Source organism: Hippopotamus amphibius, chromosome 3, assembly GCF_030028045.1.
Source record: "Hippopotamus amphibius kiboko isolate mHipAmp2 chromosome 3, mHipAmp2.hap2, whole genome shotgun sequence".
Lineage (NCBI taxonomy): Eukaryota > Metazoa > Chordata > Mammalia > Artiodactyla > Hippopotamidae > Hippopotamus > Hippopotamus amphibius.
The window spans coordinates 114,880,499-114,904,170 of NC_080188.1; the positions used below are offsets into that span (position 1 = coordinate 114,880,499).

At 46.8% G+C, this 23,672-nt stretch overlaps 2 protein-coding genes across 7 annotated transcripts in view; one reads left to right on the top strand and one right to left on the bottom strand.

Annotated features, from left to right (window-relative positions):
* The window catches only part of STX3 (syntaxin 3), a 46,752-nt gene extending 28,775 nt beyond the window's left edge, over window positions 1–17,977 (top strand). For 2 of the 6 annotated variants that reach the window (XM_057725846.1, XM_057725851.1), the window contains 9 exons: window positions 720–819; window positions 1,401–1,475; window positions 3,158–3,225; window positions 6,113–6,221; window positions 7,080–7,153; window positions 7,284–7,418; window positions 9,127–9,237; window positions 10,761–10,874; window positions 13,237–15,641. In XM_057725846.1, the coding sequence (XP_057581829.1) occupies window positions 720–819; window positions 1,401–1,475; window positions 3,158–3,225; window positions 6,113–6,221; window positions 7,080–7,153; window positions 7,284–7,418; window positions 9,127–9,237; window positions 10,761–10,844 (756 nt within the window). In that variant the 3' untranslated portion in view covers window positions 10,845–10,874; window positions 13,237–15,641. The other 4 variants (XR_009052514.1, XM_057725850.1, XM_057725848.1 and 1 more) reach the window with 4 other exon arrangements.
* A 310-nt stretch (window positions 17,978–18,287) lies between these two features.
* On the bottom strand, window positions 18,288–22,563 carry MRPL16 (mitochondrial ribosomal protein L16). The gene is made up of 4 exons (XM_057725852.1): window positions 22,396–22,563; window positions 21,953–22,018; window positions 19,777–19,925; window positions 18,288–18,960 (listed from the first exon to the last, which is right to left on the bottom strand). Exons 1-4 carry the CDS (start codon window positions 22,448–22,450, stop codon window positions 18,475–18,477), a joined length of 756 nt encoding a protein of 251 aa, XP_057581835.1. The 5' UTR covers window positions 22,451–22,563; the 3' UTR covers window positions 18,288–18,474.
* Window positions 22,564–23,672: the final 1,109 nt, after the last annotated feature.

Consider the following 23,672-nt stretch of genomic DNA (forward strand, 5'->3'; position numbering starts at 1 on the left):
CCTGGGATCGTGTTCCATCTGGGAATGAGGTGAGGCTGGAAATACCTTCTGATACACACCCGCACAGTCCAGAATCTCAGAAATGGGCAGAAACGGTCCATGGCTGTGGCTCTTGGGTCTTGACCGTCTGAGGTGATCAGCTAGTAAGAGGCATTTCCCCAGAATACGTGTCCAGGAGAAGCTCAGCATCTCGTGAGATGGTCACTGCTTCTCTCTCTCTCTCTTTCTCTTCTTCATCTGTTGCTGTTTCTTTCTCTTCCTCTCATTCTTCTCTCTCTGTTTCTCACTCTCCAGGTTTGTTCTCTTCCTTTCACTTTTTTTCTTTCCTTTCTTCCCTTTCCCCTCTCCCGTCCTCACTTTCTGCTGTTCCCACTTTTGGAGGAGCTGGGGATCTGCCTGGTAAGGTTTCTTGACCCTTCCCTCTGATTATCCCTCATGGGTTGTCCTGGCCCTTCTTGTCTCTGGCTGGAATCTTCCCATCCAAGGTGAGCAAACGTATTCCTCTCAGGGAGCAATGAGGACAGATCTTCAGTGACTGCTCTCTTGACGTTCATTTCTCTGACTGTGGAAAGGGTTCTCACTGGGCTCACTGGTCCTCAGAAGACTTTTCCCATCACCCTCTTCTTCCACAAACCCAGAAGGTGAGCAGGGAGCTCTGTTTTCATCCCAGTCATGGCTGTATTCTTCCTCTGATGACAAAGGCTATTGTCTAATTATAGATCGAGGAAACTCGACTCAACATTGACAAGATCTCAGAGCACGTGGAGGAAGCCAAGAAGCTCTACAGCATCATTCTGTCTGCACCCATTCCAGAGCCAAGTGAGTGTTGACTCAGGGCTGAATCATCTAACAGTGACCCTTGGCCATTGGGGCTGGGCCTTGGTTTCCTCCCTCTGTGAGCAGGAGGGGAGGGGATGTATTACCTTACACTAACGTACGTGCCGTGTCATCTCCCATCCTCCTCTACTCTCTCCTGGCTCACACTGCCCTGCCACTGTTACCTCTTCTCTTCATGTCCCACTGAAGCCATGTAGCCAAACTTTCCTCTCCTTCCCAACTAGTCCCTCTTGTGACTGGCAATGGCTTTTAATGCTGCTAACATACTTCACCTCTCTGCCACCCACCACTGCCCCTGTGCTATTTCCTCTGCCTGAAATGCTTCCCCAGTACCCCCTTATTTTTCCACAAGGTGTCTTTATTCTGTAGGGTATCTGGAAAAAATGCCTTTTAAAAATAAGCTCTCTGTGATTCTAATGATGGATGTCTGGGGAGCCCACCAGGATACATAGTTCTCTGGGCGGTGGGTGCCTGAGAAAGCTCCCCACCTCCTCTGTTGGTTGTTGCAGCTGACTAAGGTTTCAGTCTTTTCTAACCGATTCTACCTGCCTTTGTTTACCCAGAAACCAAGGATGACCTGGAGCAGCTCACAACTGAGATCAAGAAAAGGGCCAACAATGTCCGGAATAAACTGAAGAGTAAGAAGGGAACAAAGGGAGCAGCCCCCCCCCCCCCCCCGCCCCCAATCCATCTCACATGCACCTGGTCCAACTCTTTTGGACTGAAACGCTTCCCGATGGGAGTGACGCCACTTGTGCCATCTTTGCTCTTGGTCTAGGCATGGTTCCTGGAATGACCTATTAGAGCCCCAGACATTTTACCTGCTGTTGAGTCCTGACTGTGGTTGAGAGAGTCCAGAACTGAAGTTCAGAGATGGGGAATGAAAGTGTGCTTTCAGCTACTGAATATTTGTGTGACTCAGTCCTTTAGCTTAGTCCCTCCACTTTTTTCTTCCTGGCCCTGTTTCCTTCCCCAGCACCTACGTACATTTGAACAGTGATGTTAGTGATGTGTGGATGCCAGATAGATTATTCAGTCTACAGGTATTTCTTTTTTTTTTTTTTATAAATTTATTTATTTATTTATTTTATTTATTATGTTGGGTCTTCGTTGCTGCACACGGGCTTTCTCTAGTTGCTTCGAGCCGGGGCTACTCTTTTTTTTTTTTTTTTTTTTTTTTTTGTGGCACACGGGCTTAGTTGCTCCGCGGCATGTGGGATCTTCCTGGAGCTGGGATCGAACCCGTGACCTCTGCATTGGCAGGCGGATTCTTAACCACTGCGCCACCTAGGAAGCCCGGGGCTACTCTTCATTGTGGTGTGCAGGCTCCTTGTTGCAGTGGCTTCTCTTGTTGTGGAGCACAGGCTCTAGGCGCGTGGGCTTCAGTAGTTGCGGCACATGGGCTCAGTAGTTGTGGCTCACGGGCTCTAGAGCACAGGCTCAATAGTTGTGGTGCACCGGCTTAGTTGCTCTGTGGCATGTGGGATCTTCCCAGGGCAGGGCTTGAATCCATGTCCCCTTCATTGGCAGGTGGATTCTTTACCACTGCGCCACCTATGAAGTCCTACAGGTATTTCTTGAGGGCCAGGTGTATCACCCTCCCATTACCCCCATGCCCACCGCTCAGTTTAGGGCATTGTTCAGTGCAGCCACTGTCATAGATTCAGTTCCTCGGGGGGCCCAGAAGGTTCCTTAGTTCCACGGCTACCATCGACATTCTTGCCCCACTGTATTTGCTGACTAGTGCATGCTGTTGGTCAGAGTGAAAGCATCATTGCTCAGCCTAATTTATCATTTCTTCCCCCAACATGGGCTGTACTACCTGTTTTCACAAGGGTGGGTGTGGAGGTCGTCAGTGGCAGCTTCCCATCATAGCCATGACCGTGTGCCTGCCACGGTGCCAAGCCCTCCGTGTGCATTCTCCTTTAATTTTCATGTCTGTATGGTGAGGGGGGCACTGCTGTTTATTCCATTTTACAGATAAGAGAACAGAAACACTAAGAGAGGTTAAGTGGCTTTTCCAAAGTCACAGCTAGTAAGGTGGCAGGACAAGGGTTTGAGCCTGAGTCTCTTGATGACAGACTCCTGCTGTTAACCACTGTGCTGAGAGGTATTCAAGGAAGACCCGGCAGTAGTAAAGGTTGTGGGAAGGATGCACAGCCTGTGGTTCAGGTGTGAGCTGACCTTTTGAGACTGGCCCTGCCTGCTCTTACGACTCCTGGGCCAGGCGTGTGAGAGAGAGAGGAGGCTGCACTGCACAGTGTGTTTCTTGGCAGAGAGCAGCAGATGCGCTGTTAGAGTACCCTTCTCTCCCATCCAGGCATGGAGAGGCACATTGAAGAAGACGAGGTCCGGTCGTCAGCAGACCTTCGGATTCGGAAATCCCAGGTGAGATTTTCCCTGGTCTAACAACTGTCTAGTCCAATCTTTTAACTTTTTATTTTCTTTCTTAGCTGTGGAGTCTTTTTAATTTTTTTAAATTTTTATTGAAGTATAGTTGATTACAATATTGTGTTTGTTTCAGGTGTACAGCAAAGTGATTCAGTTTTACATATATATCTATATATATGCTTTTTCAGATTCTTTGCCATTATAGGTTATTATAAGATATCAAATATATCAATACTTCCCTGTGCTATACATTAAATCCTTGTTGTTTATTTTATATATAGTAGTGTGTATATGTTAATCCCATATTCCTCACTTATTCCCCCTTTCCCCCTTTGGTAACCATAAAATTTCTGTCTGCCAGTCATGTCTTTGCTTCTGTTTTGCAAATAAATTCATTTGTATTATTTTTTAGGTTCCACATATAAGTGATATGTATTTGTCTTCCTCTGACTTACTTTACTTAGTGTGATAATCTCTAGGTCCATCCATGTTGCTGCAAATGGCAATATTTCATTCTTTTTCATGGATGAGTAATATTCCATTGTGTGTATGAACCACATCTCTATCCATTCCTCTGTTGATGGACACTTAGGTTGCTTCCATGTCTTGGCTATTGTAAATAGTGCTGCTATGAACATTGGGGTGCATGTATCTTTTTGAATTAGAGTTTTTATCTTTTCCAGATATATGCCGGGGAATAGGTTTCCTGGATGATATGGTGACTCTATTTTTAGTTTTTTAAGGAACCTCCATACTGTTCTCCATAGCGGCTGCACCAATTTATATTCCCACCAATAGTGTAGGAGGGTTCCCTTCTCTAGCTGTGCACTCTTAAAAAAACAAACAAACCATTATTTGGAACTCAATTTGAAGAACTGGTAGAGGGGAGCTGTCCAGGTTGAAGTGGGGGACAGGGCCAAGTCCAGCCCTGGTGGCTTCTCTCACACTGTCCCCTAAGGAGGTGCCTGAGGCTCCCAGAGCACAGCCGAGGGTTTAGTGAGCCTCCTTGGTTTACAGGTGAGGAAACTGGAGTCTTCTCTCTGAAGACTGCTGGTCATTAGTTGTCCAGTTTGGAGTCATGCTGCTTGGTGGTCATCAAAGATATGATCCTTGTCCTTGAACTGGTGCGATGTTCAAGTGGCACAAGGAAACTATGACGTAAGACCCACAGAAGAACGTGTAGGAAGAGGGGATCAAATGCATGTGCTCTTGGCATCACACAATCTCGGGAAGAACTGGAATGGCCAGAGGAGGCTGGGCCTTGGATGGGCAAGATGGCAGCATGGACAGTCTTGGGGAGAGGTTCTCCTTAGAGGCGTGGGGGCAGGAGTGGTGTGTATGTGTTGACGGCGGGGCGGGGTGGGGGGGGCAGTGTGTGTTGGTAGCAGCAGGGGTGGGGGTGGGTATGAGGGACAGACATGAAGATAACAGCCAGTCTAGTGAAAAAAGTTTGTCCTGAGGTAGTGGACGTTGAGTTTTTGGTAGAGAACGTAGCACCATATTCCAGAGGCCTCTGACTACAGTCTAGGGAGTTTGAATCTGACTGAGTAGCCTGTATGCATTTACTTTGGGTTGTAGTCTGTTAGGAGGATAACCTGGTACCAATTTGAAAACTGGATCAGAGTGGGGAAGAGGCAAGAGGCAGGTGGTCTCTAGTTGGGTTTTTGCAATAATTTTCATCTGAATTTGCGTGGTGGTAGTGGGTTTGAAAAAAAGTGTAGATATTGGTAATTTTGCAAAGGAAAACAAACAGGGCTTGATGCTGAGAGGTGGCCAAGGAATAAAAATGATAAAGATTTGAATTTAGGCACCAGGGTCATTGATGGAATGCACTGAGTTAGAAGCAAGAAAAGTTGGGGAGGTCAGTTTGACTAAGAACCCAAGGATCTTTGGAGGTAGGAGGGGAATCTGGAAGCTTTAGAAAGCAGGGCCTCTGAGATTCACAGAGTATCTCCTTTGGCCTCACAATTCCTACATGAGTTCAGCAAGACTGAACAGATACTGAAAACATGCTTTGGAAAGCTCGGCCGACTTTCCCAATGGTGTAAAGTTAGGAAACCAAAAAATTGAGGCTTGTACCTGGTCTTTTGTTTTGTTTCTTTTTAATTTTTTTATACAATTTTGAAAGCTTACTTCCATTTACAGTTATTACAAAATATTGGCTATATTCCCTGAGTTGTACAATACATCCTTGAGCCTATCTTATAGCCAATAGTTTGTACCTCCCCGTCCTCCACCCCTGTATTGCCTCTCCCCATTGGTAACCACCAGTTTGTTCTGTATATCTGTGAGTCTGCTTCTTTTGTGTTATATTCACTAGTTTGTTGTATTTTTTAGATTCCACATGTGATATTAGACAGTATTTGTCTTTCTCTGTCTGACTTATTTCACTTAGCATAACGCCCTCCAACTCCATCCATGTTGCTGCAAATGGCAAAATTTCCTTCTTTTTTTATGGCTGAGTAGTATTCCATTGTAGTATCTATACCACATCTTCTTTATCCATTCATCTATTGATAGGCACTTTGGTTGCTTCCATATCTTGGCAATTGTAAATAATGCTGCTATGAACATAGGGGTGCATGTATCTTTTCAAATTAATGTGTGCGAATGGTTTTTTGTGTTTTTTTTTGATATATACCCAGGAGTGGAATTACTGGATCATATGGTAGTTCTATTTTTAGTTTTCTGAGAAATCTCCATACTGTTTCCTAGTGGCTACACCAGTTTACATTCCCACCAACAGCTGTACCTGGTCTTTTGGTTCCAAATCCACTTCTGCCACAGATGAGGTGGTGTGGAGGTGGGGGGCTTCTAAGAGAGTTGTGGATGTTCCCCTCTCTCGCCTCCTGGGGGCTCATGGTGTTTGACCTTGTCCCCACAGCACTCCGTCCTCTCCCGGAAGTTTGTGGAGGTGATGACCAAATACAACGAGGCTCAGGTAGACTTCCGTGAACGCAGCAAAGGGCGAATCCAGCGGCAGCTCGAGATCAGTGCGTATTTGAAGTTCAGCCTGTGCCCCTTCACCTGTCCTGCCACGTGCTTGTCCGTCGCCATTTGTGAGGCCTGGGGAGACGGAGCAGCAGCCCCGCGGGTAGCTTCTGCCTTCTCTTTTGTGCCCAAGCCAAGGACAGGCCTCACAGCACTGGCACATCCTGGACACTGCGTCTTAGGCCAAAAGGTGGCTTAGTGTAACCAAGCCTGAGTTGTTTCGTTGCCATGGGAACCAGCATTTCCGAATCCATGGAGGGAAACACGTGGGTTTCACAACCGCTTTCCTTGGGGCTCATGACATCTTTTGCTGCCTGTTTGACAGCAGAGAACGGTGCTAGTTGCCATGAGAAGTAAAGAAGTTAATACAGCCACGCCCTTTAGGAATCAAAAACCGGACTGCAGGGTCCCGCAGGTCAGAATGTGCTTTGAGTGCAGGAACTGAATGAACAAAGGATGCAGGCAGAACAAAGCATGTGTGTTCAGGAGGGGCAGGCTGTCCAGGGCCTGGGAACAGGGTGCACTGGGGTGGAGCAGGCTGAGATTAAGGCGGATGGAGGGAGGGCTCACTCAGGAACTGGCTCCTTGTCCTGAGGACCTTGGACTCCGTGGAGGAGTGAAGGGGGCCAGCAGACATTCTGAGCTGGAAAGGAATGTAATCAGACATGGGTTCACGAATGTAACTGCTGATAATGTTGAGGATGGACTGGATTAGGGGAGAAATGCAGAGAAAGGCGAGTCAGGAGGCTTGTAAAGGCCACTGTCTTTAGAGTCAACTTACCGTATTGCCGTTTTCAGGGAACTTTTGAAATGGTGAGCTTTGATCTTACATTTGATGGTCTCCTTGTTATCTTATAAAGCTGGCAAAAAGACAACAGATGAGGAGCTGGAGGAGATGTTGGAGAGTGGGAACCCTGCCATCTTCACCTCGGGGGTGAGTGATGGTGGGGGTGGGCTGGGCTGCAGAGGCAGGGACGGTGGGGAGGTGGGAGCCCCGCAGGGATGTGGATGAGGCTGCGGTAGGCATGGTGGCTGATGGTCCGTCTCTGTGTGGCCCGTCCTAGATCATCGACTCTCAGATTTCCAAGCAAGCCCTCAGCGAGATCGAGGGACGGCACAAGGACATCGTGAGACTGGAGAGCAGCATCAAGGAGCTTCACGACATGTTTATGGACATTGCCATGCTGGTGGAGAACCAGGTAATGCAGTGGGTACCACGTGGGCAGGGAGGAGAGGAAGCCTGGGGCCTCCTGAGAAGGGTGAGGAGGGGGCTCCTGGGAAGCCAGGTGGGGGTGGGGTGGGAGAATCATTGGGAACTTGTATAGTAGATGCTGACACATTGGGTAATCACAGCCTCCTCATTCGTGCCTGTCACTTTGGCCCAGAAGTCATTTCTAATTAATATGGGGTTTGATGTGCTCTGTCAAGTACCTGGTTCCCTTCAGCCTCAGTATTTTTTTGTTTTTCAATTTAAATTAGAGATATGGGTTCTTAATGGTGATGCTTTAAAACAGTCTCCTAATAGTAACTGTTTCACTGGTGACATTGAAAACATGGGGTCTTTTCCCCAGTTCACAGTGAAAAGTTAGGTTTAACAGAGGTTTTCGAGTTTTTCCATTTTTATTTTTTTCTTCTGTATGTGTTCTTCCAAAAATGTTGACACTTTTTGCTAAGGAACAAGCGCAGACAACAAAAGGAATGAAGGGACTGCAAAATAATATTTACAGAAAAACCTGAAATACTCACGGGGCTTAGCTTGACAACCTGTTTTGTCCCGGGTACACTTGCTCATGGGTGAAGGGCTCTGTCCCCTGCATACGGTGTCACTGTCACAGTCACACGGCTCTTGCTTCTGATGATGCAGTTAAGTTTGCCACCATTTCATGGTTTGGTACCACTATTACCATGAACTCCCAGTGGCTCTGCCACCTGGAAAGGATTGAAAACTGCTTCCTTTGTAGAAGGAAACCTAACTGAAGCCCAAGCACTACTTGGCTGGTTTTGACATCAGTTCCCTGCTTTGGGCTCGGGTGCCTTCCCTCCACCCCCTTCCAGCCTTGAGACCATTTCTCCTGTCCCCTCCATCCCCACGCTTCTTTTTTTCTCCCCACACTGCCTTGCCGAGGAACTGGTTTGAGATTCAAGTGATGGTAAGTGCTGTTCTCTGTGTAGAGACTGCCATAAAACCATGGGTCGGGTTGAGGAAGGTCTTGGTGGGTGAAGGGAATTCCCATCCTAAGATGCGCAGAAATCAGTTGGAGAGACCAAACTTGCAGTCAGGAGGTACTAGCTGGGAAAGAGGTTGGGAATCTTATTAAACTAAGAGACCACTGTTGTTAACCAGAGAACTCTGGTAAAACCAGTGTCTGTCACTTACGGGGCCTGGGAGCACCTTAGAGAAAGCAGCTGTTCCCACCTCGGCTATTTATTGAGCACCTGCTATGTGCTGGGAACTATCCTATAGTAGTGAACAAACTCAGTTCAGGTTGAATGAACTTGGTTCAGGGCTGAATGACCAGGAAGAGGCCAGCGTCCTGGCAGTGGCCTAAGAACATGAGACAAGTGTATTTTGGCTTCTCTCTTCACATGCTTAATTAAAAAAAAAAAAGGTGGTGGGACCCTTCAGAATATTGCAGGCATCTAGAAATGTGCTCCGGTTGCCTAGTGCAGTGCTTGTCACAGAGAAATACCTGAGTGAATGCTCCTGGAATGAGTGACAGCCACGAAGGCCTGGGGAACCACAGGGAATCATGGGAAAGATGTGCAAGTTTGCCCCACAGAAGGCTACATGTTAAAGTTTCCAGATGCTCTTCTTGGTGCTGGAAAGAAAGAGAACCCCTAGCTCACGTGAGCTAGGACCATCCTGGGGTGGGTTTCCTGGGTGTGACGAGTGTCTGTCGTTTGCAGGGTGAGATGTTAGATAACATAGAGTTGAATGTGATGCACACGGTGGACCACGTGGAGAAGGCTCGGGAGGAAACGAAAAGAGCCGTGAAGTACCAGGGTCAGGCGCGGAAGGTGAGCCTCTCCCGCTGCCTTCGGAGAAGCGGGGCCGTTGTGTGCACTGTCTCTCGCTCTTTCTCTCCTCCCTCTCCCTGTCTCTCTTTCTGCTGCCACCACCTCTTGGGGAAAGGGAGCCATGATTGACCGTATTGAGAACAACATGGACCAGTCAGTGGGCTTCGTGGAGCGGGCCGTGGCAGATACCAAAAAGGCTGTCAAGTATCAGAGTGAAGCTCGGAGGGTGAGCGCCTAGTCTCAGCTGGACCGACCTGCTTCTCCTCTCTCTGGTCGCCCCCACCCACGTCCTTGAGCCCGTGCTTTCCTTCTGCCCTGGCCTCATCCAAAAGCCTACGTCAGCTTTCCCTAGACAACAGCTGCCCTTCCTTCCCAGGTGCGCCTCGCATGGATCTGGCTCACATGCTCTCTCCCTGAGAACCCACTTGCAGGCAGCTCTGTAGGATGGGTGCATAATTGCCTAGGTGTTGCTGCTAGTCCCCTGGACAGAGCTTGTGGTCCTTTCAGATGTTACACTTGACTCCTCTGCTCTTCAGAAACCTTCTCTTCATGGCTTTCCACTCCCGTAGCCCAAGCCCTGTCCCCTCTTTGTCTCTTTTTCTCTACCATGAACCCAGAGGTGTGTCAATGGCTATGTGAACATTATCTCGTATCTTGGGAGCACCTACTATTTCTACTTTATAGATGAAACAGTTGAGAATCAGAGTTTAAGTCATTGGCTTTGGGCCACCTAGGAAGCCTAGGAACCAGGATTCAAATTCAGGTTCCAATCAAGCTCTTTCCATCACCATCCTGTCTCCACTGCCCCCCCCCCCCCCCCAGTTCTGGTACCCTTGTTGCTTGAAGACTTTTAAGCTTCTCTACCCGGTGACTGTGGTAGCCAGCTCTGGTGGCTTTTGCCTTTCAGCCTGCTCTTTTCTGACTATTTCTCTTGGGCTCTGATATTTTTGTTCTTCTTTTCTTTTTCTTCCAACTTTACCTATTGCTTGGGCATGTATCTAGAGAACTGGGAAGTTATTTTACATGACGAATCCAGGCTGGTTTGCAACAGGACCATAATCACACTTTCTCATCCCCAATCACCGTACTGGGTCTGACAGGTGGGAATGTACTTCGGGGGAGAGATGGATGGAAATTTGTAATTAGGACTATGTCAGAAATGTCTTTATACTCCTTGAAAAGGAAAAATACTAGTCACTTTATACCTTGGCCTCTGGCTGCATGGAGACCCGGTGATAGTTGCTCTTCTCTCTGTCCATATATGCAAGGCTGCAGTGTGAGCTGAGAGCTGATGGAAAGTCCGTATTTCCATCTGCTGGCATTGCTAGCCCAGAAGTAATTTAAGAAACAAAATAGCCTAGTAGAATGTCTTTATGTAGAGATGTTGGCTTTTTATTTCATTTGTTTGGATTGAGAAGATGCTTCCTATGTAGAGGCAGAGGGGTGGGTTTGGATGTCTTATTATGGCTTTTTGGTTGGTTGCAATAATGACTTGTGTTTATTTCTCTCATCCCTCTCTCCAGAAATTGATAATTATCATTGTGGTAGTGGTTGTGTTGCTGGGCATTTTAGCATTGATTATTGGACTTTCCGTTGGGCTGAAGTAAGGGCGGCCCGGGAGGCTGCCGCACTGAAATGTAAGTAAATGGAAGGTTCTCGGGGACTCTGGACTGGCTCCCTCTTGAGAAACGAGCCTGGGGATTTCAAATTCTGCTTCTTCCCTCCGTCCCCGTGCTTGTCCTTGGACACACGGAGCTCTCTAAGACTTCAGTGCCTGTGCGTCCTTTCATCTCTGTAACATCCTCTTCTTGGGTCCTGGCTGCATACAGGGTTGGGTTCCTGTCCTGTGGCTTCTGTCCCCCTCTCTGTCCTGTTTCAACACCGTTCCTCATTTTCTGAGCACGTCATTTGTACTTCCCTTCCCGAGAGAGCCTGCTCCTCAGTTGGGTGCAGTCTATGTCTGGGATCTGGGGTTTGTCTTCTGAGTTCTTGCTGACTTTTGGGGATGTTGGGCTTTGCCTTCTTTTTCCTTCAGTGTAAATGAAGCTTTGAATTGGGATTTGGGCCTGTATGGTTTTGTTTGTGGCTGACTGGTTTGATCTCGAATGATACAGTAACTCACGTTTTTGAGTGTTGAGATGTGTCAGACAATGTACTAACCAACTTATGTAAGCACCACTGAGTCCTCACATCAGCCTCATGAGACAGGTGCTATTATTATCCCCATTTACAGATGGAGATGCTCAGGCATAGAGAAGTTAAGTAACAGGGCCAAGTTTGAACACACAGCTAAGAGTGGACCTAGGAGACTTCTTTCTACACCTTAGCTTCTCTTTGTAAACCAAGGTGGCCATTTATCTTTGTCTGCAAAGTCTAGAGAAACTTAGAGGATGGCAACTTTAAAATTTAGGATATTAACTACTTTAAAATCTGGTAAAAAAGAGCTGAGATCAGGGTTTCATGTGCAGAGTAACAGCAAGACAAGAATGATCTAGTTATTGGCACTGCGAAGGCTTCTGTGACTTCTTAAGTATTATTTTTCTGAATAAAACTTAGTATGTATTGTTAAAGAAAAGACCTATGAAATACAGAGAAGGTGAATAAAATTAATTTTTAATATTATTGCTGACAACCCTGTGGCATGTTCACACACTGTTCAGACTATATTATCTATAGTTTGGTACCCAGTTACAGAACCATAGGCATCATTCCACATCACGAAAATCTCTTTGTAAAGTCTAACTTTAAACACAAGTGTGTGAATATACTCTCAACTATTTAACAAGCCCTCAATGTTGGAGGTTTGTTAATATTGTTTTGCTATGACTAATGGTATGAGTAACTTATACTTTTCTCATTTCTGTTTTCTCTTTATTACAAATTCATAGAAGTTGGGTTACTGAGGTGACAGATATAAAGATGTGATACAAGAGCTGATGCTTCACTTTCTTTTTGCCTCAGTTTGCCCTTCCTTCCTCCTCCTCCCATGTGATGTAGGGTCTGAAAGTCATATTATTATAATCCTAAACTTTCAATTTCTTGAGACATACAGCAATGAGGTAATGGATCTCTCATAGGTAATTAATTGATTGGTTCTTTTTACCCCTGGCATTTGGACTCTAGTCCTTGATGGTTTTTTGCTTGTAAAGTTTTGTTCTCTTACCTATCCCATTGGAAAGGAGGTTAACTTTAAGAAAAGGTATAACAGTCAATATCTTGGATGAAAGATGTCTTCCAAATTCATAGTGCCCCTCACCATTCCTAATTCCAGAAATTCAGAATGTAAATCATTCTTCACGAGGAGACTGATCAATCCATTGTTTTTAGTTGACTTACCCGATCTCTGAGGTGCTAAGTTGCTGAGCCCTGGTTGGGTCTCTTCCTTATTCCCTAATGAATCCCAGACTGACGGGTAGGTAGGTCTGGACTCCTCTCTCCCGCTGTGTGACCTGAGGGAGTCAGGTGTCTGCACAGGAGGGAAGACCACCTATGTTATGCTTCCCAGTTGTGCTCTAGGATTACATCACCCCATCTGCATTGGGGAAGCTCAGTGAAATTAGGAACCTGCCCAAAGCCTGTAACGTGACCCCTGAACTTTGCCACATCCATTTCACTGTGCCTTTCTGCCTTCTAAGATGAGTGGGGGGTAGGGGCAGTAAGGAGAACACGATTCTAATGCCAGCAAGCTTCTCAAACTTGTATTCGAAAGGTGCTGATGGGGGCCTTGCAGACAGAACAGGTGTCTTCCACCAGTGGTCCTGCCTCTCCACCCACAAGTCCTTCCATGGGAATGTGACAGCCCCTGGGAAGGCTGTAAGAGGCCCAGGGATTTTCCTATTTTTTCCCTCTTGTAACAGGGCCTTTTGTTTCTTGTACCGTGGGGTGTTTAATTCCAAGCCCTGTCGTGGGGTGTGTCTGTTGGACTTCTCGGGTTTGTGCTGACTTTTCCATTGTTCTCTTTTTTGCAGTTGTTACTGATCTTTCCTCTCCACCTTCTAGGTGTGTGGCTTGTGGCTGAGACTTACTGTCTCTCTTCACCGTCACCCTGGGCGCTGACCAGCTCCTCCTCCCCCTGCCTCTTGTAGAGCCCGATTTCACCCCAGCCTGGTGTGGCCACCTTTGTCTCAGATGGGAACGGAGTGTGAATGGCCTTCCTGAGAGAGAGTGGGACCTGTTCCTTTGTTTCCTTGTAACCACCCTTGGACCCGACCCAGCAAACCCTAAACCAGGAGGAATCTGAGCTACCGGATGCAGCCCTCAGAATCTTCTCCAGTCCCACCACCTCTGAAGCACCTTCTCCTGGACTATAGGAACCAACCCAGCTTCTCTTTCTCCCCTCTGATGTGTCAAATCATGTCCTGCACCTTGGAGAGCCTACCTGAGACCTCCCCAAGGTGCTGTATTTTCTACCTCATGGAGTGTTCCTCTCCCCAGAATTGCAATTTTTTTTCTTTTTTTTTTTTAAGGGGGATATCTTTAACAAAGCAAGGGGATTCTTCCAAGTTTGGCAACAATAAGGCTTGGACCTGAGTCTTCTACCTGGCAGGATCCCAGTCCTCCCAGCTTGCTGTGCCTATCCTGAAAGTAGTCGGGACGGGCAGAGGTCATTTTGGTCTTAGAAGCTGACTTCTTTGAAATTCAGCCTTAAATTAAGCTCTTAGTGTGTTCAGACCAACTTCTATCTCTGTCTATGTTGTACTCCTCCATGTTGCCTCAAGGAGGCGCCACCCTGAGACAGTCACCTGAGGTTACCATCTGTAAAGGTTGGGGGTATGGGGTAATTGTTTCTGTGTGTCAGCCTTGGGAACTGGCTGTTTACTGTTAGAGTGATGCTTTGTGAAGCCATTGCCTTGAGACCCAGAATAACCAGGCATTAAAATTAGGCCAGGGATGAGGTGCCTGGGTCTCAGGCTCTGGGGGAATGTTTCAGACTAGGGTGAGTATGCATATTCAGTCATTTCATGTGGTCCAAATGTATTTTTATAATCGTGTGTGTGAGATGTATGTACCTATATGCATGTGTCTCAGGAAGCAAGAAACTGGAAATGAGGATATTATAACCTCAAAAAAATAACCTGAGCTGAGGCTAAAAATTGGGTAAGAGACATTTGCTTACCTGTGGATGAATCACAGTAGAAATGTGATCTTCCCACGTCATCGGGAAAGCTGCCGTTTTCTACGCAAGCGCTTGGAGAATCACAGACGGTTGGGGTGAGAAGGGAGTTGAACCCTGTTAGATTTTTAGCACACAGAAGGTGTGACAAGCTCGACACCTCTTGCTGCCTGGGCTAGGCTTGTCCTGAGAACATCCCACAGCAATCTGATATCATTCATGTGACCTTTGGGATGTCCTGTCTCCAGGACTGAGCCAGCTGGGGGAGGCCAAGGTCTCCATAGCAGCTCTTCCTGCTCCCAGGTTAATAAGCTTGATAGATTCTTTGTCACCCCCACTTGTCATGGAGGAAACAGCCAGGAACTTTGTCAGTGTAGTGACTGTGCTTAGCCAGTGTGAGCCCCTTAGGTTCCCTGCTGGTCTCTGATATTTCAGCTTTGACTTTAATGTTCTCTAGGATAGGGCGAGTACCCTAACCCAGGCATGGCCCACTGGCTTCCTTTGCAAAGGCTGCTTACTCCCAGTCATTGCCCAGCACTTGGACAGAGCCAAGGGGACCCCTTCTTGCCTATGGCTGTGATGTCCGACAGGCCTCACTCCAGCAACGAGGGCAGACAAGCTCTAATCACAGACCTTTGCTTTCCTGAGGTTGGGGCTTACAGTTTGGAATACAACAAGTGAAGGGTTTTTTTGTTCTTTGTATTTTTTTTTTTTTAATGTAAACTTGATTATTTTATTGCTAATTTAAAAATAAATGACTTTATATTGATTGTGAAACAGTTCTGGCTCCACGTCCCTGTAAAACACGTAGTGATTGGCTGCCACTGTGTGGTGGCTTTTGTTTGGGTTTTGGAAAGGGGTTAATTTTTCTTTTTTTAACCATGTGCTAGAGCAGATAGATCGAATGATCTAATTTTTGAAAATGGCTTAACTCTCAAAGAATGCACTGTAACTGTATTTGTGTCTTAGATTTCAAGTGCTCCCCCCATCAAAGACTTTGGTTTACTCACTGAGAGTATTTGGCTCTTGGGGGGAAGTGGGGTAAGGCTGATGTGATAGTAGCTGGAGGGCAGGACAACATACAAAACGTCCTCTGAGCTTGCTGTTGATCTGATTTTTGAATCTCTCACCGAGAAGTAACACTTCTTTTAGCATCCTGGGTTCTAGAGGCCAGATCCATCTCCCTTTCCATCTCTGCTTCCATGCCCAGACCCACCCTTGTCTCCCTTCCTTTGGAACCCTCTCTGTGGTGACACTGCTTCTCACGTGCTTTTTCTTTCCTTGTCTGGATGAGCAGAAGAAGATCATGATTCTGATCTGCTGTGTCATCCTGGCGATCATCTTAGCTTCTACTATTGGGGGCATATTTGCCTGAAAAAAACAAAAACAGGTGAGCCATCTCAGGGGTCAGGCCTGTTTTCGCTTCCTTGAGACTCTTGTACCTGGAAGGCTTTGGTTGTCACCAGGTGCCTTAATGTGCACGGGACTGAGTGCTGGAATAAAGGCTGGAGAAAACCAAGAAAAGAGAGAGAAATCAGTGAAGAGGGAGTTGGTGGGCAACAGGTAGATGGAGAGACAGAAGGTGGCAGTCAGTCCCATAACCGGGTCTGGGAGCAGTGTTTTGTTCAGGATGCTTTGCGTAGGGGGGTTGAACTCCTATAGTGAAGTCTGGGCCTCGGCACGTGGGAACGGCAGAGGGGAATGAATTCGTTATTGCCTAAGAAGTATCCTGAACTCTGTGGAAGAGGTGGCCACACAGGGAGCCCAAAGTAAATATCGGTAAAATTCTTCCCTTACGAGGCTAGGACAAGTTTCTGCAGCCTGGTGAGCAGTCCCTTTCCCCCTGTAGATGGGATGGGCTTGGTGATCCCAGCCCCGCGCATTTTGCTGTGTAATCTATGACATTTTCCCCCCGTTTCTGTTACCCTCTTCAGCCCTCACAGATGTCCTCACCTGGCATTTTCAGTCCTTCCTCCACCTCTGCGGTGCCGTCACTTCTCCGCTGCAGATTCCTCAGAAGCTCTTCTTCTTTCCGTTATGAAACCTCTCGGGACACAGGCCCTCAGCCATCTACCAGTTGAAAGTTATGCAGAGGGAGATTTACGAAAGTACTGGGTGGCAGGCAGGGGTGAAGGAACAGGGAGTACAGCACTGTGCAGCGGGTTAGGAAGATGGTTAAAGGAGGAGACTGCAGGGTAGAGGAGAAAGCGCAGGTACCTGTTGAGGAAATAAACTTGAAGCCAGAGCCCGTGCTGACGTTAGGGCCGTGAGGAAGCACACCTGGGCTTGTCAGCATCTGATTTTAACTGCTGGGGGTCGATCAGGATCAGGGCACTTGTTACTTCAGCTCTTCTGTTTCTAGGCCTCTGCTTTAACCAGCGCTCCCTCTCCCTCCTTCTTCAGGGTCTAACAGTCTCTAAGCTGACTGTCTAAGGAGAGGCCCCACCCCTGCTGCTGTGACCGCAGTGCTTGGCACAGTGCCTGCCACTTAGAGCTGCTCAAGAAGCTGTTGACTTTGTCTATAATTAAGCTCTGATTTCTGTTACGGATGAGTCCTTGGACTTGACTCTGCAACGTTTTAAGGCATCAATAGGAAATAGCCTGTATCACAGGCTGTGTAAAAATGCCCGGGAATGTGTTGATTCACCAATGCAAAAGTACAGCAGGCCCCCCATTTTCACAACATACACTTTAAAGTCCTTTTTCTATGGGAGGTGGTGATAACAGCCTCATTGTGGAGATGGCTGGCCTCAGGATTGTGGTTCAGTAATTAAACATGGACCCTAAAAGAAACAGGTTAATGCTGTGACCGAACGCCCAACAGTCACCAACGCCATGCTCTGTGAACCCTAACAAAGAAGAGATGACAATATTAGGTTAGAAGGTGGAACGAGGCTGTCACGCACATCCCGTCTCACTGATTCACGTGGCCAGGTGAAACTGGCTTTGTTGGCCAGCAGCTTGTGTACAAGAAACTGTTCCAAACACTGTCCCTAATTCAAGGTTCAGGTGTGTTCTAATGCAATTTAGTGATTGGTTACAGTACAAGAGGGTCACTAAAAATATATTAAAAATTACAGTATACAGTTCTCGAGGATCACACAACTGCTTAGATAAATCTGTACTTTTGAAAGTGAATTATTTTCTTTGCCAGACGTCTTACTTTTTCAGAGAGGGGGATTAAAAAAATTGACATTTTAGTCAGTGTGCTGTTTTCTGCCCATTTTCAAAGCAAATGGTTTAATGTTTCTATCAGTCTGTATTTCCTTTGGTTTGAATAAAGGATAGAAACCATTGCTGGCTAGCTCTGGAAAACAGATTAATTTTATTAAAGGCTAACAGGGAGCTGGAACCACAGGGCTTTGAATCACTCAAGGGCCTCATTCATTCAGATGTGAGTACTGTGTGGCACCCTGCACTGTGCTAGGACCTGTAGGGACAGACATAGAGCCAAACACCTCCCCCAACCTCAGAGGGTTTCAGGCCTAGGAAAGACCGCACAATTCAGCTTCTGTTTCTATCAGTTCCCTTTGCTAAAAGGCAAGGGTAGGTCTCTTGCCATATTGTCCACCATCCCCCTTCCCATGATTGAGAGAGCTTGGGTAGCTGGGCATAAATAAATATGTTGAATCGATGAACTTATGTACGGTTGTTTTTTTTTTTCTTCACTTTTCCAAAAACATTAAAAAGTTTGTAACTAGTGACATGTCATAGTAAAACTAGCTCCTGAAGTGTGTACATATAAAATGCAGTTCAGATACTAAGTCTGACCTGCATCAGAGGTGGGGGATGCAAACATTTGCTTCAGTCTTGAAGACATTCACCTTACAGCCAGGGAGAACCAGCCTCCTAACAGTCAATCAGGCCTGATTCTCAATCATTTAAGGGACTGAGTGACCAATGAGAAGTTGTATCTTAAGGTGATGCTCAAACTTTATTTAATATAAATATAATGCACTTAAAAAACCCTGAAAGATAATGTAGTTTTTCAGAGAACCTCTACTCACATGCTGCTCCTTGGTTAGGACATCAGAGCTACTCAGACTGGAAGGACTGGCTGAGGGGAACAGAGATGCAGATTCTCTCTCTGAACAGCCTGTGTCCGCTTCCTGCCCACACTGTCACTACACTCGCTCAGGCATGTAGAACTTGCCCCAGTATCGCCCCTTATGGGTCAGGTCGTAGGGGCTCAGCACTTTCCGTATCCCCAGCATGTTGGCAGTGGCGATGCGCTCAAAGGTCCAGGGGTTTTGGTTGTTTCGTTCTCGTTCTTCTTGATCTTTCCGCATCTTCTCTAGAGTCTCACGGCTCACGGCCTTCGCTGGGAAGGGCAACTTGTGGGCGACCTGGTCGAGGAAACCTCGCACCTCCTGGAATTCGCAACGGCCGCCCATCTCTACTATGAGGCGGCCAGCCTTCACAGGAGTCACATAGTGGTCGATGGCACCTTTGCCGCCCCCCATGCGCTGTCCCATTCCCTTGCGGGTGATGGGCTTGAAAGGGGCTGGTACTCGCCATAAGGCAAACATGTTCTTGGGGTCCATATTGCGGTTGATTGTCAGGCGCATCATTTCAAAATGCCCCCAGTGCAGGTAACCGCCACCCAGTGCCTAAAAGTAAAAGGAAGAATTAGAAACACAGGGATTTAGATAACCTTCATGGGATCTATTATGTCTCTTCTTTTATGGTAACTGTGGCTTCAATGATACACACGAAAGTAAAAATATAAGTTCTAATAAGTATCATGGAGGAAAAGCCTAGGGTACAGTAATAAATGAGAACAAGGGTGGACCCGCTTCAATGGATAGCCAGGGAAGACCTCTTTGAGGAGGTGACATTTACAGCTGAGGCCAGAATGGTATGAACCAGCCAAGGGAAAACAGAGGAATGGCATATGCAAAGGCCTTGGCACAGCAAATGGCTTGGTGAGTCTGAGCAGAAGCCAGTGTGGCCGGAGTAGAGAGAGAGAGGAATGGGGAACAGATTGACTTCTGAGAGGCTGGGAGGGGCTGATCGTGCAGGCTGTGGGAACTGGACGTTAAAGCATCACTCTGGCTGCCCGATGGGAACTAAATCCTTGTCCACAGCCATTTGTGTAGGTACTGACGTTGAGTCTTCATGAAAGCTACTTGATGAGTAAGGTGACATGTGTCCCATGTACTAAATCATGACCAAAGGCTTGAGACGATCTCATGGTCTGACTATGGATAAATTAGATAGCCTCTTCCTTCTGCTTTTACATTATTTTCACTCTATATCAAACAAAAAACATTTATGACTTAATGCTTACTGGGTCCTGCACATCACTTTAAAGAGCAACGAGTGGCAATTCTAGTAAAATCTGTGGAAGAAGAGAGCAGAACAAACTCAAGGAGTCTATTTTAATCCCTGGCTTCCATCCCATAGCCGCTTGACGCTGAACTCACCAAGATCGCAAAACTGCCTTCTGTGAACTCAGTGGCTTCAGTAGAAGGTCCGCGTATGTCACTCAGGTTTTTAGGCTCTCTTCTCACTTTTGGCACAAGTGGTACCCTTTCAACAAATCTAAGCTTGGGCTTTTCAGGAATGGAAACACCTAAAAGCAGCACAGACAACCAAGAATAAGTCAAACCACACATCTCAAAGGATTCATTTTCTTTCTAAAGATTTATAACACAATCAGGTCAAAGTCTTAAAGTCACCACTCAGCAATTCCAAAAGTGTGTCAGGTTTATCTTTCGGATGCTTTCATCGACACTGAAATCTTTTGATTATGACAGTGGTTGATGCAAACGTTTCTGAACCTTTAAAGATAGCAAAGTTTTAACTGTCAAACCCAAATGCTTTTTTAAAATGCCTACTCTGTACCTAACACTGAAAAAGGGACTGTTAGGGAAGGTATGGAGATATGAGACTCTCACAAGATAACACTAGGCAACATTTCTGTGTGGGTGTGAATGTTTACTAAGTGCTGGAATTGAGCTGAATGCTTTACATGCATTATCTGATTTAATCTTTAAAAATCCTTGGTATTTTTTAGGGCTTTCTTTTTGAAAATTTTTAAACTTTTAAAAGTTTTAACACACATATAACAAAGGGTCCAATAAGATGGATACATAAACATACCCACATAACTACCATCCAGATCAAGCCATAGAACATCAGGCAGGTAGTATTTTTAATCTCCATTTTAAAGAAGAGGAATTTCAGATCTAGAGACATTTTATAATTTGGTCTGGGCCATCTAGTTAAAACAGCAAAGCCAGACAGTAAGACACTTCAGAAAAAATACCATACTGCTCTCTGGATGTTCCTGGGGTTAGTGGAAATAATACTATCAATATATCGTACATGAAAATATCTAAGTTCTCCTGCTGTCACATTATTATTATCTTTTTTAATACATTTATTTATTTATTTATTTGCTGCATTGGGTTTTTGTTGCTGCACACAGGCTTTCTCTAGTTGCGGTGAGCAGGAGCTACTCTTCCTTGTGGTGTGCAGGCTCCTCATTGCTATGGCTTCTCTTGTTGCTGAGCAGGGGCTCCAGTGGCTCATGGGCTCTAGAGCACAGCCTCAATAGTTGTGGCACACGGGCTCAGCTGCTCTGCAGCATGTAGGATCTTCCTGGTGCAGGGATCGAACCCGGTCCCTGGCATTGGCAGGCAGATTCTCAACCACTGCGCCACCTAGGAAGTCCCTCTGTCACATTCTTGTTGGGAAACTTACAACCTAATATTCCTTTGATCAGTGGTCTTTCCTTTATATATTAAGGGGCTTTTCATGCTGAGAACTGTACATATCCTACAATGTGCAACAGCTTGCTGGGTAAAGGTAGGTGAGCTGAAATGCAGGCCAGACATGCTACGTCTTTATCATGCCTGACATTCTGACAATATGGAAAAAAAAAATAACTCGTAAGTCATTTAAAGTATTTCTACAGTAAAACAAACATGGCTCTGTGATGGAGTCAAATATAAAATGAGAGACTTTAAGGGCTACAGAAAGTGCCCCTTGCTATTTCTACCTGTAGCTACAGAGAAACTTAGTAATGCTTTCTCTTGCCTCCACAGCCATATGGTCTCCAGTGCATGTAGTAATTTCACAATTATGTGTAGAAGATAAGGCCCTCAGAAGTCCAGGCCCCTTTCATTTTTTTGGAAATTTCCAATATATTGGAAAAAAAGAAAAAAAAGGTAAGTTAGATTTACCAAATTGTAGCTTACCTGAACTGTTAATATTAACAAATTAATGCTTTTCACACAGTGTTGCTACTGACTGCATATGTGTAACCTCATTTGAAGAAAACATCAAGAGGCTAAATTTGAGGCCAGTTAGGCCTAGCTGAGTGGGGGCTGTGGGCCAGGCACCAGCGGTAGGCCACAGGGCAGATTTTCCATTACATGTTGGCTGCCAAAAAGCAGGAGCCTTTTTGAGTCTCTTCTGTTCTTCGATTTTTCTCTAGCGTTTACAACACTGCCTGGCATATAGTATACCCTCAGTACACATTTACTGAATGGGTGGATGGGGATAGGGGGCACCAGAACACTCAGACTTCACCGATCCTCTAATGAGCTCCATCACAGAAAAGGCGTGCAAACGTGAAAACAGCTAAGCTCTCACCTTCAAAAGTTGGCACCGGGAGCAGGGTCTTTAGGCCAGCACTGGCGGGGGGCGCTGCCAGAGAATCTACAAACGACAGTTCAAGTTAAACCACGAAGGCGACAAGGCCAGGACCTGGTACACTCTGGGCCATAGATGCTCCTGACACAGGTGTCCTGTGGGTTTGGGGCGCGGGTTCTACTAAAGGGGCTCAGGGGCTCTCTCCACTCCCCCTCACCCCCCCACCCCCCGCAAAAAAAACCAGCTGGAGACTCCGGTCCCCACGTTGCTCGAACGCTGTTGACCCTTTTACACTAATCTTACGGCGAGAGGGGCGGCGGCAAAGCGCGAACCGCTCCCAGCGCTTCACCCACCGCGTGCAAAGCCTTGGGTTGTGCGAGATACCCGATTGGGGGTGGGGTCGGGAGGGAGGCCAGGCCTGGAGGGACCAGGGGACTTCCGACCTGACAAACGTGCCCGCAGGAGAGGCGCACGGGCGCGAGCCAGCAGTCGCCACATGGTCACGTGCGTGCGGCCGCGTCGGGCTCCCCAAAGCGACAGCGGCGGACACCACGACCCGGGGAGAGAGGACGGCGCTCTGCAGCCACGCCGGAACCGGCTCCGGCCGCCGCTCGGTCGGGCCGGAAGTTGCGTTCGCGCCCGTCCACCCCGTAGTGAGTCCGGGTGGAAGCGGGAGAAACTGGAGCCTTGGGACTTGGGTTCCGGCCTGGTGTCTGCGGGTCCCGCCCTGGCGCCTCTTTGGCCACTGGGGGCCTTGCATTCAATCTGGGGCGTCTCCCGAGACGAGGGCGGCGGGGCGGGGAGTTTTATCCGCGGGGTGCGGAGTTTTATCCGCGGGGTACCAAGCTGAGAAAGCCTGGATTCATAGAGCAAGTTGGTTCCTTACAGTTCACCACGTTACGCCGTTTCTCTGGTTCCCTTCCCTCCCACAAGACTTTAGGAAAAAACGACGGACTCATCATTGCCTTAACATTTACTGGACTCTTGCAATGCACTTTCTTTCAGGGAGAATGTTGGGCAGATCATTTTTAGGGGCCTGAAGCTTTTTAATATTTAGAAAGAGAGAGCATCTTTTCCCAAGTTTCTAGGACACCAATGGGATTACCAATGGAAGCTGATGTCCGTTGTTACTTAAATCATGCTAAGTCTGTGCGTGGTCATTTCCCAAGGATTAGTTTCATAAATGGCAACAAATAAAATCTGTAATCTCATAAAGCTACTGGGAGAACTCTCCCTGTCCACAGTTTTATGTACTTCTTGGTTATTTGCACATTGCATGTGTATCAAAAGAGTTAGTGAATTTTATTACAGCCAGTCATTTCTGTCCCAAGAGCAGTTTTAAAATGGTTAAGCTGCCCCCAGCCCCTCAGTCTGTGTCAGATTTTGGGGCAGCTCTTCTGTGCTCCCCTCCCCCCCACTTCCCTCCACTGAAAGTGGGAGATTTAAATGTGCTCAGGTATTTAAAAATCTCAAGCTGAATATTGTATAATATTGTTTTGGGTGGAGATTAAGCTGCAGTACAATCACTCTTTGATCTCTAAGTCTTTTTGAAACCATGCACCTCAGATTGGGACTTGAATCCACATGCCAGGACTCGAACCTGGCTAAAACCCTAACTGGGATTTGAACCCATGCAACCAGAACTGAAACCCAGCCAAAACCCAAGGTCTTCCAACTGAGATCACACACCTGGTTTCAGGACTTAGTGAAGCTTGGGTTC

Bases quoted from the DNA above. Each gene is read 5' to 3' on its own strand.
- MRPL16 (XM_057725852.1), bottom strand. From the start codon at position 22,450: ATGTGGCGACTGCTGGCTCGCGCCCGTGCGCCTCTCCTGCGGGCACGT. The intron at 22,019-22,395 runs GTCGGAAGTCCC...TGTCGTTTGTAG, and splicing joins CCTGCGGGCACGTTTGTCAG to ATTCTCTGGCAGCGCCCCCC. The intron at 18,961-19,776 runs GTGAGTTCAGCG...TTTTACTTTTAG, and splicing joins AAGGCAGTTTTGCGATCTTG to GCACTGGGTGGCGGTTACCT.